Consider the following 12,155-nt stretch of genomic DNA (forward strand, 5'->3'; position numbering starts at 1 on the left):
CAAGCCAAAGGTTTTAATCCCTTCTCTGTCACTAGCTTGCCGCGCAACCTCTGCCCTTGGGCGTGCAACTCCGCCACTCTTCCCCGAGGAATTAGTAGCTAACAGGGATTATTTGATGGTGCAATACTGTTTGAGATGCAGGCAAGAAAAGAGGATGCGGCGGTGATAAAATCCCCCAATAGTTACCTGTGAGCCAAACTGCTGAGATAACCACTGCCTGCCTGCACCTCAGCAGCACGGACAGGCAGAAAGGGCACAAAACGATGCTGTGCAGTGTGGTGTCCTCAGCACATTACGTCCAGCAGGAGAAGAGTAAGTGCTTCCTCATATGCCATCTGTGTGTGTTCCGCATGAGGGGATTGCACTTAAGGATTTTGTTACTTGAACGTGAAATTAAGGAAAAATAAAAGACTGGACTAGACTAGACTGAAATAAAAAAAAAAAATATAATTTTTAAAGAATCCGTTTCCTTTTGACTCTTTGTTGCCCCACGTCCCTCTTCCCAGAGCTGTGGCACAAGAAAGGATCATCCCCACTCCGCTCTCATTTTAAAATGCTTCTTTTTATTTCAGTGGTTGTACATTGGGTGAATAAATTTAACGTTACAACAGAAATAGAATGGCTATTTAACAGACCACTAGTAGTTATATGCTGAAAAAGAGTGAATGGAGAGGTTGCTTTTAACTGTTACCGAAATATTCATCGTACGCGTCATCAATTATGCTGGATGAGAGGCAAACGAAAAGGTATTTTGGTGAGGTGCTGTATCCTTTGAACAAAATAAATACTGAGACATCTCAAGTAACTTGAAACCATGTCCCAGCTACAGTATTCACCGTCTCTGTGTTGGCCCATCTCATGGTTCTTTTAGGGGGTTTTATTTGTTGAGGTGGTTTTTTTTTTTTTTTAATTAAACAAAGCATTTAAAATTTAACCATTTTCATTAGACTTTTTTTTTTTTTAAAATATAAACAAAGTTTTGGCAAATAATATTTATACAGAAAAATAGTTTTAGATCTTCCCAAATTTTGAAATAGTCTATAAAATTACTTTATAAATAAATAAAATGCAGAATCTGTTGTACACGCATTTGCACATCTCTGTAATTGCCTCCTTACTGTTAGTATAGATTTGTACTTGTACAGTTTTTAGGAATATTACAAAGTCATAAAGTCGGAAAGTGGATCTCTTATTAAAAATACATTTTTCTCTTTTTGTCTGTCAGTTTATCTGGATGAAAGACCTGATGTATCTGAAGCTTCGGCATCCATGGGCAAAAAATAGTAGTATTGGATTAATTGTAAAAAACATAGAATAACAGTTATTTTGAAACATAAAAAGTTCACACAAAACAATGTCTTGAAGAGTTATCTACATAAAATATTTAAACAACATGGATAATTTACCATTTAGTATTATACAATAAGCTACCCAAATGCCTAAATTAACTATTATAAAAAAATAAAAACAACTTTGACAGATATAGGCAAGTTGCAGTGTCAACTACCTAGTTATAATGACTGAGAAAGTCTACAAATATTAGTGTTTTAATAGTATATAATGGTGATACCTTAACTGCTAGAGTAACAAGTTAAGATACAGTATTTTTCCACAAATTAAAACTAATGCAACATTACAAGCACTATGTTAATTTTACAATCGAATTGTGATTATTTTTTTCCTTTCGGATGATCAAATCTCCAGCTTTATATATAAATAGATAGTAATTAGACATCGGACAAACAAGATTTAGCCTGGACAATAATTTCCAAGGCAAATAATTATATCGTTAGTGCCTTCAGTCGTTCAGAACAGGCAGTGCTGCCAAAGTTTCAAATAGTTTACAATCAATCTGAAGAGGTTAAGTTAAAATACTGCAATCACTAATAATGTCCACATAGAAAACTTATGCTGCAAACAATTATACATAATATCCACTTATAACAGCTGTCTTGTTTTTTTTTTTTAAACAATAATTTAAAAACTATGTCATTTATGTGATACATGTGCAACATATAAAATGTGAAATATGAAATATTTGGTACAATAGTGCTTGAAACAATTTTCAACTCAAACAAATGAAATTTTAATTATACATATATAATTACCTTGTAAATCAACAAAGTATTTAAAAAAGTAAACAACATTAAAATCTGCTTCATCCATATATATGTATGTATGTATATATAATATGTATATAATTGTATTAAAGATATCTTCATACTTTTGTGACATAAAATATGTTTTTAAAGAAAAACAATTAAAAGAACTATTTTTTTTTCTCCACTCTAATCTGGTTACAATCTTATAATCCAATTAAAAAAAATGCAAATACAGTAATGATTTATTAAACTGAATCTCATTCTACATTCTTAGTGTTCAGTTAATAGCCTAGATTAAAGTCACCGATGACTTTTCAGTGACTCAACTGAATTTTCATTAAATTAGATTATCATACAAATCTCTCTATCTACAGCCTTCTTTTTTTGCCTTTTCTTGTGTTAGTTTGGTCTTTTGTTTGTTTGATTTTACGCTTCTAGAAGTTACTTCTTAACAGCTTGGATCTTTTTGGTAACCTGACTAGGAGTTTGAAGGATTATTCGCTTCCGGTGAGATTTGACTGTTGGCATCAGGCTCACTTCCATCAAGTCTGATGTGACAAAATTTAGGCACTTCTGCAAAGTCTCTTTTAAAAACATTATAAATATACTCGTAAAATAATATTCTCAAGACTTTCTTCTTTTGGGGGTTGAAAGGGGTATGAAGCTCATACTGTGCAAATCTTTTTGAATTTTCCTCTGCTATTCTGCTATGATTCGAATGCAACTTCTCCATATAAGTCAGACACCAACCATGTGCATCTAAAGAATTTGTGCTTTACTTTGGACTTCTGGCTAAAAATATTCAGATTGGCAGGGTGATGTGCAGGACACTGCGCTGCGTTTCACTTTCTCTGTCTTGGATTCGACTCACTAGGGGAGCAAAACCAAGGAGATTTTTTTTTTCTTTTAACCGAGAAGAAAAAAAAACCCAATTGTAGTTTGGGTGAAAATTAAAACCTGCAACTGGGATAAGTTTTTAGCCAATACAACTTAATTATTGCTGAGCTCGAAAGACTCATGAAACCTGAATCTCACGAGACTAACTTAACTGGACCATTTTGTTAGGTATAGTTATGGAGAAAAGATAGTATTTGCAAGAATTAAACTATGTTTAGAAAATCTTTAAACTAAATGTTACCCTTTATGTCTGGAAACATCACAGCTGGTATCAGGTAGTTAACTATTTTGGGTTGGAGTATAGTAAGCATACCATATTTAATATTCATATATGACATAGCAGCACTAGCTTTTTCGAGTTTGTGATTTGTCCATAAGAACAAATTCTTGACTTAGCATGCAGTTTGTGGCAACTCTAGAGAGGAGGAGACGGGGTAGTATGTACAGTAGCCGTGCTTGGCCGTCCGCAGGGAGGCTTCGTGACACTCTGTTCCGCTCCTGCCGGCTATTTCAGGATTATCTGTTAAAAGAAAGGAAAGCGTGATCACGCTTTTAGGTGACGCGTGGAGAACCGTTCGCCCAGACGGCTGGCGCTGGACTAACTAAGCTCAGGCACTGCTCATACGGGACACAATCGCGTATCCTCGCGCTGCCTGGGAGGTGTTTGCATTTCACAAACCTGGTTGTCCTCCTCCCATGCGCACGTGCTCACGTGTGGGAAAAGACGCAGAGGGGGTATTTTATGCGTCAAAATACTGGAGACTGCGCTGAAGCCACAAAGGAAGGGCACTCGCGGTGCCCTGGCTGTCAGCGCATGGGGAAGCAGCCCCACGCCTCTTGAGAAAGCTCAAAAGTGCATCGGCGCCTGGTGTCATTCTCCAGCTCCCGCCCTGCTCCCACAAAGTCAGGAACAACCAGGGGAAACATTGGAGGCAGGACCTCTTGCCCCTAACAAGCAAAAAAAAAAAAAAAAAATGTATGGGGCTGGGTGTTTTCAACAACCTAAAGTGTCTTTTCAATGTACTTTTAGCAGCTACTTATTTCCTGAGAAAATTATCTGCAGGTCAGCGTACTTGATGTTTTTTTTCCATGCTTCCTTATGCCAGGGGACCCAGGGGAATGATTGTAACAGTACCTCTGTGCACCTAGCTAGTCACTAACCTTGCTGCTTTACCTCCACAATGTCTCAAACTGAGGCTGAAGCAACCACTTTACAGATGCAAACTCTTACTATTTCAGTGCTGCGAAGGTTAAATGCACAAAGTGCCCAGGAACCACCTCAACCTGCCTACAGAATTGGAAAACAGTCCATATTTCCATCACCTGTCTGAAACGACTGTTGGTGAAAGTGATGTCAAAAGCCAGGGGTGTGATGTTTTATCACGCCACTGCTAATCTGTACTCCAGACTAAAGCACAAGTCAAGGAATTAGAGTGCATCCCCTGCTCTTCCTGTTTAATTTGGCACTCGATGTATTTTTAAGCTGTATTTGTACATGGCATGCAAGACAGCCATGACAGCACTTTGACCTAATTGTGTATTACGAAGCTAGACCACTGCTTAATGCAATATTTATTTTAAAAGAAAAAAAAAAATGTTGTGAAAATAACTTCAGCAACATACTACCTCTGACATACAGATTGCCAAAAAGAAACACGCTCAACTCTGCATGGAAGAATCATAGAGGAGAATCATAGAATGTCCTGAGTTGGAAGGGACTCTCAAGGATCATCAAAGATGCTGTCCCTGCATAGGACAACCCCAAAATTCACACCATGTGTCTGAAGGCTTCTTAGCCAAATGCTTCTTGAATATTGTCGGGCTTGGTGCCATGACTGCTTCCCTGGGGAGCCTGTTCTAGTGCTTCACCAACCTCTGGAAGAACCTTTCCCTAATATCCAGCCTAAGCCTCCCCTGGCACATTTTCCTTCCATTCCTTTGGGTCCTATCATTGGTAACCAGAGAGAAGAGATCAGCGCTTGCTCCTCCTCCTTCCCTTGTGACGAAGCTGTAGACTGCAATGAGGTCTCCCCCAGTCTCCTCTTCTGCAGACTGAACAGACCAAGTGACTTTAGCTGTTTCTCACATGGATTCCCCTTTAAACCCTTCACCAACTTTGTGGCCTCCTCTGGACACTCTCCAGTCGCTTTATATCCTTTTCACACTGCGGTGCCTGCCTCATCACACCTGCAGCTACTGCATGAAGCCTGCTCTGAAAGCAGAGAGGACTGCTTTGTTCTAGGTAGGGCATGGCAAAACACGCCATCAAGACTCTTGACTTATACACACAACTGCCCAGAGACTTCAGTTCAACAAAAACATGGCCAATGAGATGAAGCATTTGTAGGAGAGATGTAAATGCTGTCACACCTGAGAGTTGCCCTCTCTTCTCTCGGAGGAGGAGGGGAAGAGCCCAGTTCTCGTACAACACGGTGCAACACGGAAAAACTCTGAACCTCAATTCCTGCAGCACCTACAACTTGTCCCTTCTTGAGCTTGTGACCTGACTGACACAGCAGGAATGACACCTCCTGTCGCTCTGGGAGGCCATGGGATTGCCTTCATTGCTATTTGCTCTTTGTACACAGGTACCAGCTCTCTGACCCCACCTAAACTTGCTGCCATGCCAAAAAGTCATCTTTGATTACCATCAGCACTGAAAAACCGGCGACACGCGAGGGCCCATTGTAATGACACTGCACAAACACCTGCTGCTCCAAAGGGCTTAACATCTAAATACATCATACATACAACAAGGGCATATATTTTTAATGAACTTCCACCCATTGTGAGTTTGTTAGCTTATCGCCTATCTTCTGTTTCCTATTGAAATAACAAAGAAATACCTTTGCTGAAATAATAAAGCCCTGCCTGTGATAACCCTGGTGGATCTAGAGAACACTAATCGGACAGTATGTACAAAAAAATGTAGCCGTGCTGAAAATAAGAAGTGACCAAGATTATCAGCACTGATATTTTTAGCATGTTACAACCCAACATGTCAATGTAATTAATAAAGCAGCTTTAGCTACACTGGGTTAGCCATAATCACACAAGTATATTTAAGGGATCCTAAGGTCTAATTTAATGAGGGACAACCTGAAATCTATTCAGTGTAAAAAAAACCCCAGAATTTCAGACAGTGCAGCTGCCTACATTGTCTGCCAAGTTTTGAAGGGATAAACTTGCTTTTTCCTATAGCTTTTTTCTTCCTATATAGGGAGACATATCACTGTCCTTTATGCTGAGATGTCCTAAAAGGTCAAACACTCCCACAAGACTGATGCTCCCAGTTCCCCCAAAATGCATGCCAGAGAAAGCAGACAGCCTAATCTCAGGCTATTTCTTGGGAAAAGGGTAGGACTATTCCTGGTGCTTTGAATAACCTAAGCGCAACTCACTGTGCTGTGTGCCAGGCAGGCTGGAGGGGCCCTGGGCACTGTGACAGAGCAGGGACCCTTTCTCTACCCTGGTCTGGAGAGCAGCAGAGCCCAGGTTAGGACTTCTACCACCTCATCCCTACTCTTGCCTTTTTCTCCCCTCCTCTTGAAATTCAGGAAACAGCGGAGACAATGTAAACACTGTTCCTTTTGTGTATGAGCACGTCCTGTTTATGTGGCTGTGGGTGCAGGAGGAGCAGCTGGAGCTCTCTGCGCTGTGGGCTTCTCCCACCACCAGCAGCAACGGAGCTGGCTTGTTCCCACTGCATCGTACTTGCTGTGCCGCCGCTTGTGCAAGGGATATAACTAGGGCATGTTGCACCCTGGCTATTTCTAATACGCGTAGGAGTCCTAGGGAAAAAAAACTCAAGTTTCTCCTTCAGATGAACCTTCTCCAGCGTGGAAATGCAGAATTGAAGAGCTATGGTTTGGGGTTTTTTTTAACCTTAGCCATAAAGTCTAAAATGTATCCCGTAGCCTTTAATTGTACGTTCACACCTTATTTCTCACAAGATATCACAACCCTGCCATAGCTACATACACATGTAGCAGCTTCTGCAAATGTTTTTTTCACTGTGTCTGACAGAAACACGAAATACTAAACTACTTTACATGGAAAACACACTGTGAAATTCTCCTGTTTAATCTACAATCAAAGTAATACGCTGTGGTGGAAGACACAGGCTACCTAAGTCTGCATCACTGCTAATTGCTCCACCATTTGCATACTGAAAAAAGAGAAGCTGCACAGAACATACTGACCAAGGAACAGCCCTGCAAACAGCTATTACAGAGTCTGCACTCCCTCCTTATTGTAAATAGGTCCAACAACCTTTGTGACTGCTACTGTTTGAAGAATTACTTCTCAAATATACATAAGTATGACCCATTATATTTGCAGTGATACTAATATATCATTTTAACATGGTACATATAAGCACAAACCCCTGAAAAATAAGACGACACAATTAGCGTGCATTGTCTGATGTACAAAGGTCTACAGGTCGAGCATGAGGAAAACATTTTCTCATGCTCTGTATGCATAAGATCCACAGGTATGGATACAGACATGCCAGAAAACACACCTTGTGCAGTAAGAGATCTAATAAGAACACTATTTCTAGCAGAAGCTGAATGGCCCAGCATTTACAGTCTGGGGTAGTAATGCACAGACGATTTAATAACAGCAAAGGGCATTTTTCTGAGGCAATCACAGACAGAGGGTACCCTCTCCCTTGCCTTCTTGCTTGGTACCTGTTAGAAATGCCAGAAAGCTGGCTACCCTTTAGACTAAAATCACTAAAATTGTGCTGACATTAGTTACTAGACCTCACTGAAACCGCAGATACATAGAGTGAACCTAAATTTCTGCAAACTACTTTCTACCTGCCAAGATATATTTACTCTTCCAAATTTTCCAGCTCTTCAGAGGTGGCATTTTCAGCTCCCAAATGCCATGACTTTCTCTCTTTTCTATCAGTGCGTGAATCTTTTAGACTTCTACCTTCGGGACCTCTGAATGACCACAGCGGTCATTAAGCCCTCTGTGTATCACAGAACATCCCTCAATTCAGGCAGGATTGTTCCTAAGGGTGATACAGGTCTGTGGTGTGGTCCATGGGAATGACAACCAAGAGAGATGTTACTCCAGTGGTTTCAATTTCTCACCAAACTACCAACCCATGGCACGCGGCAGACAGATGGACATCAGTTTGGGATTTTCCTCACCAAAGATGGATGTAAACAGTTATTGTCTCAAGACTTATGAGGTAAAATTGAGAATCTCTTTTAAATTAAAATGGAAATTCCACCCTTGTGAACTCTTTTCTGACGCCCAGGTTACTATATGCACTGCTTTACGCTCACAGATTTAACCAAATTACCTAGAATCACAACTGCAGACTATGAATTTTAAGAATATCATCATATCAAACTTGAGATTTTCTATTTTGAAACTACAAATTGTAAGGCTTCTTTATTCCTTCTGCCTTAAATTCTGTTTCCAGCTGCAGATTTATTATACAAAGATGAGTACAGAAAATTTACCATGCTGCATGAACTCAGTATACATGAACTCTTGTTCAACCAAAGACCTGTCAGAGCGGATCAGTTGGAGAACACGACTTTGTATCTACCTCTTGCGATGTTTCTCTTTCTGAAGTTTTGAAATTATTTCTCCAAATTACACTTGCTCTATAAGCGTTAATACATTTTAAGAGGGGATTAAGATCATATTTGACCTTCATACACATTGTGTGAAGCACTTATTCCTCCAAAAATGAGCTCATACACACTAAACATTTTAGACTGCTCAGCTTTTCACCTTCAGTGCAATGTAGTAATAGGAGTTTCTTGTAGACAAGATCAATCTCAGATGATTTCAGACACTTACACCTCAGCTAATCACCTTATTTTACATCTTCCTAGCCTACCTACGGCAACTTATTTTAGCATGAGACAGATTATCAACTCATGATACTCTTTTCCTTCTCCGCCAAATACAAGATTCTGTGGCAAGCAGTTCACACTGAGGTATTCAGCTTTTAGACACCTAGGTCTGGGCAGATGAATCCCACCAAAGTGACAATTTCTATTTTCATGTTTTTCACACGAGCAGCAGACTGGTCAGATATAGCTAGGGTATATATTAAAAATGATAGATATTTTCAGACAGCCGACTCACATCAGGCTGTCTCATACTTCTCCTGCTTTCTAAAAATAAAACTAACACCAAGTATTTCTTCCCTTTGACATGAAACTCAAGACTATTTATATTTCTCCGTGCCTTTGGGAAATGCCTCCATCTCCTTATTTTTCATTTTCTCTTAGAATGCTCTTTTGTGGCATGCGCCTTGTACAAAAAATCAGCTGAGTTCTTAATCAAATTGGAAAACGATGAGTAAATATCCAGAGAATTACTGAGAGTATTCACTATCGTGTAAGTTATGCTTGGTCTTAATTTTTACACAGCATTACAGACTGACTTTTTTTACCTCCTCTTTCTCCATGGCTTCAGCAGCAGCTCCTCCATGAAGCACTAACCTGAGCTTTCCAATCCGCCCGCCACCCTAGAACTCCCACCGACGCTCTCCCAAGGGATGGGATTTGCCCTGTCCCCAACTGGCTGAAAGCTGAGCTGGCTCCAACTCTCGCTTGCACTAAAAGCAGCCTGTCTGCTCCCAACACGGAGGGTGGAAAGGTGTTTGGGTACACGTGCCTCACCTCTCCTACCTTAGCTGTGGTCCTGCCCCCTTTCCTGGCTCCGGCACTAGCTGTAATCCCCTGGCTGAAGTCCTCTCCCCACCTACTCTCTATACCACATTGCAGGTCTTGCCGCTGCTGCAAAAGCTTCTCTTCCTTGTTTCTACCACATACATCTGCACATTCATCCACCCGTCACCCAGCCTCAGGCCTGCCTCACTCATCTGCCCCTTTCCACTTTCAAAATCCATGGTCATCGGTTTGTACTCTGGTAAAAATATTGACTGGGTAGCATTTTTTCTACAGTCTTCTACAAACACTGAAAAGAAAAAAAACCTCCAAGAATGTATCCCCAAACAAAACCTAAAGAAACTACTAACAGTGGTGGAGGGACCTGCTGAAAGCAACATTGCCCCTGCTATCTCTGCCAATCACTTCATCACTTTTCATAAACATAGAGTTCCATCTTGTGTCACTGGCTTCCTTCCTTTGCTACCACTCCTCTCCTGATAGCCAAAAACCTCATTCCCATTTCCAGCACATTATGATTTAATGTATATGCGCTTTGTTTTTCTCACTGTGAACCTCTCCTCAACTCAGGAATGGAGGAGGATTTTTTATCTTATTGCTTCTCCCTTAATCCAATTAATCCCCAATATAACTGTCTAGTTTGCTCATTAATAAGGTGACCTTTGATTTGCGTATAAAAGGTGAGATGTCTGCGCCACAGGTGATGTCCTTGGCTGCCTCCTATACAGCAACTAACGTAGTGGGCATTAGGCGGTTGGTTCCTGAGAGGTGAGGGTCTTATTTGCTTGGCTTTCTCACAGCCCATCTCCTGACACAGCAATTCTGGTAACCTGCTCCATCCTCTCCTCTTTTCTTCCCTAAATCTGAGTGTGCCCAGTACTGCCTGTCCCATATGTTGCTAACATTCCTCTGGAAATGGGTGAGGGTCAGATGTCCGTGCTGAAGTGGACATGTCTTCTAGCACATTTTCTTTTCATCAGGCACAAGCTGTTGGCCATCAAGGCCATAAAGCTGACAAAGACGTTGTCTGAATACAGCTCTTCAAGATGATCTGAAGAAAAGATCAAGGCACCTATGGGATCCCAAAGGGCTCAAAGGTTCAGCAGCATCATTATTCTCATTTAATATTCACAAGGTCCCGAAAAAGAGTCCAAAGCCACTTGTGCTGTGAACTCTTTAGCATGCTTATGACCTTCAATACATATTTACTCAAGTAATAACATATAATATTTAGGTTCAACTTAATAGGTATTTACTCACTCTGAAGAGACAGGACTAGTTGTTTTAAAAATGAAAGCAATCTGGCTTTATTTACTTTTCTTTCAAGTAATAAATAATGCAGTACTAAAAATTGATCATAATATACTTTAATATATTCTACCAAAATCTATTTTTAACTAATCACACAGGCAGCAGACGGACTACATAGAAATGAGAAAAACATGGCTGTTATATTTTTAGGAGCACCCATACAGTGACTGTTTTGAATAGCCACTCAATTTTATCTTTTGGCAGGGCTGAGTTACTGCAGTCATCTGTGGTTTTCAGTTCCTACTTTTAGGTCATTTTCTTTCTGTTCTTGAATTTTAGAAACTGCCAGAATAGGCTTTTGCAGAGGAATCAACATCACAAAGGAATGAAAGGCCAAGCACAAGTTTTACATTACCTGTGAACGTGCCTGTATTTCTCTGGTAGGGATGCTATTTTTCAAAATCTGCATTTTCTTAGGTGTCCTCACCCAGCCTTTTTTTTTTTTTTTTTTTTTTGCTTTTTTTTTTTTTAACAAAACCAGCTTTATACCTTCCTTTTGGATGCATGCCCAAATCATGCAATATAAGTTTGTCACTACGCATGTGGCATCCTTTTAAGTGAACGCTGCCACTGCATGTAGTGCAGGGCTACCACTTCTCCAGTAATCACCACACTGAAACTCCTCCTCTCCCAAAACCTGGCATTCCAATCCAGACCCTCTTCTGCACAGGAGATGGTTCACTGCAACATCCAGAACTCAATTCAAAGACAGTAAGGCACCAAATTGATGTTAATCAAGGTTACTTATCTGACACCATGTTCATGTCTGTTTATGAAACTCACTATACTCAAAACTTCTCTGAGGAAATCTTAATATTCCTGACTTTTACCTGCTCACTGCTTCTTTAATTTTCTTCTTATCTGAATACTCTCACAGAAACAGACATATATACTATTGTGTGTCACTGCAGATAATAGCGTGTCAAAATTAAGTCAGTCAAAGCTGATAAATCTCTGCCTCAAGCTGAAAGACACAACAGGTACAGCAAGCAAATAAATAAATGTTTCCATTCCACTGCGGTCACATCAGCAGCCTCCTGCACACTCAAAGACTGGCATTTCTGGTGGGCAATAAATCATACACTGAGATAAAAATATATGTGTTTAATTCAAGGGAAAATAGTTGGAGGAGTTAGAGATGTCCAGATACAAGTATTTCAAAGAACAGAATCCC

At 40.2% G+C, this 12,155-nt stretch overlaps 1 protein-coding gene across 12 annotated transcripts in view; it reads right to left on the reverse strand.

Annotated features, from left to right (window-relative positions):
• Nucleotides 1-539: 539 nt before the first annotated feature.
• Nucleotides 540-12,155, reverse strand: part of MBNL2 (muscleblind like splicing regulator 2) — a 114,698-nt gene continuing 103,082 nt past the window's right edge. For 8 of the 12 annotated variants that reach the window (XM_054056967.1, XM_054056972.1, XM_054056965.1 and 5 more), the window contains one exon: nt 540-3,519. In XM_054056967.1, the coding sequence (XP_053912942.1) occupies nt 3,505-3,519 (15 nt within the window). In that variant the 3' untranslated portion in view covers nt 540-3,504. The remainder of the gene's footprint in view (nt 3,520-12,155) is intronic. The other 4 variants (XM_054056975.1, XM_054056973.1, XM_054056970.1 and 1 more) reach the window with 1 other exon arrangement.

This window comes from Cuculus canorus, chromosome 1 (assembly GCF_017976375.1).
Source record: "Cuculus canorus isolate bCucCan1 chromosome 1, bCucCan1.pri, whole genome shotgun sequence".
Lineage (NCBI taxonomy): Eukaryota > Metazoa > Chordata > Aves > Cuculiformes > Cuculidae > Cuculus > Cuculus canorus.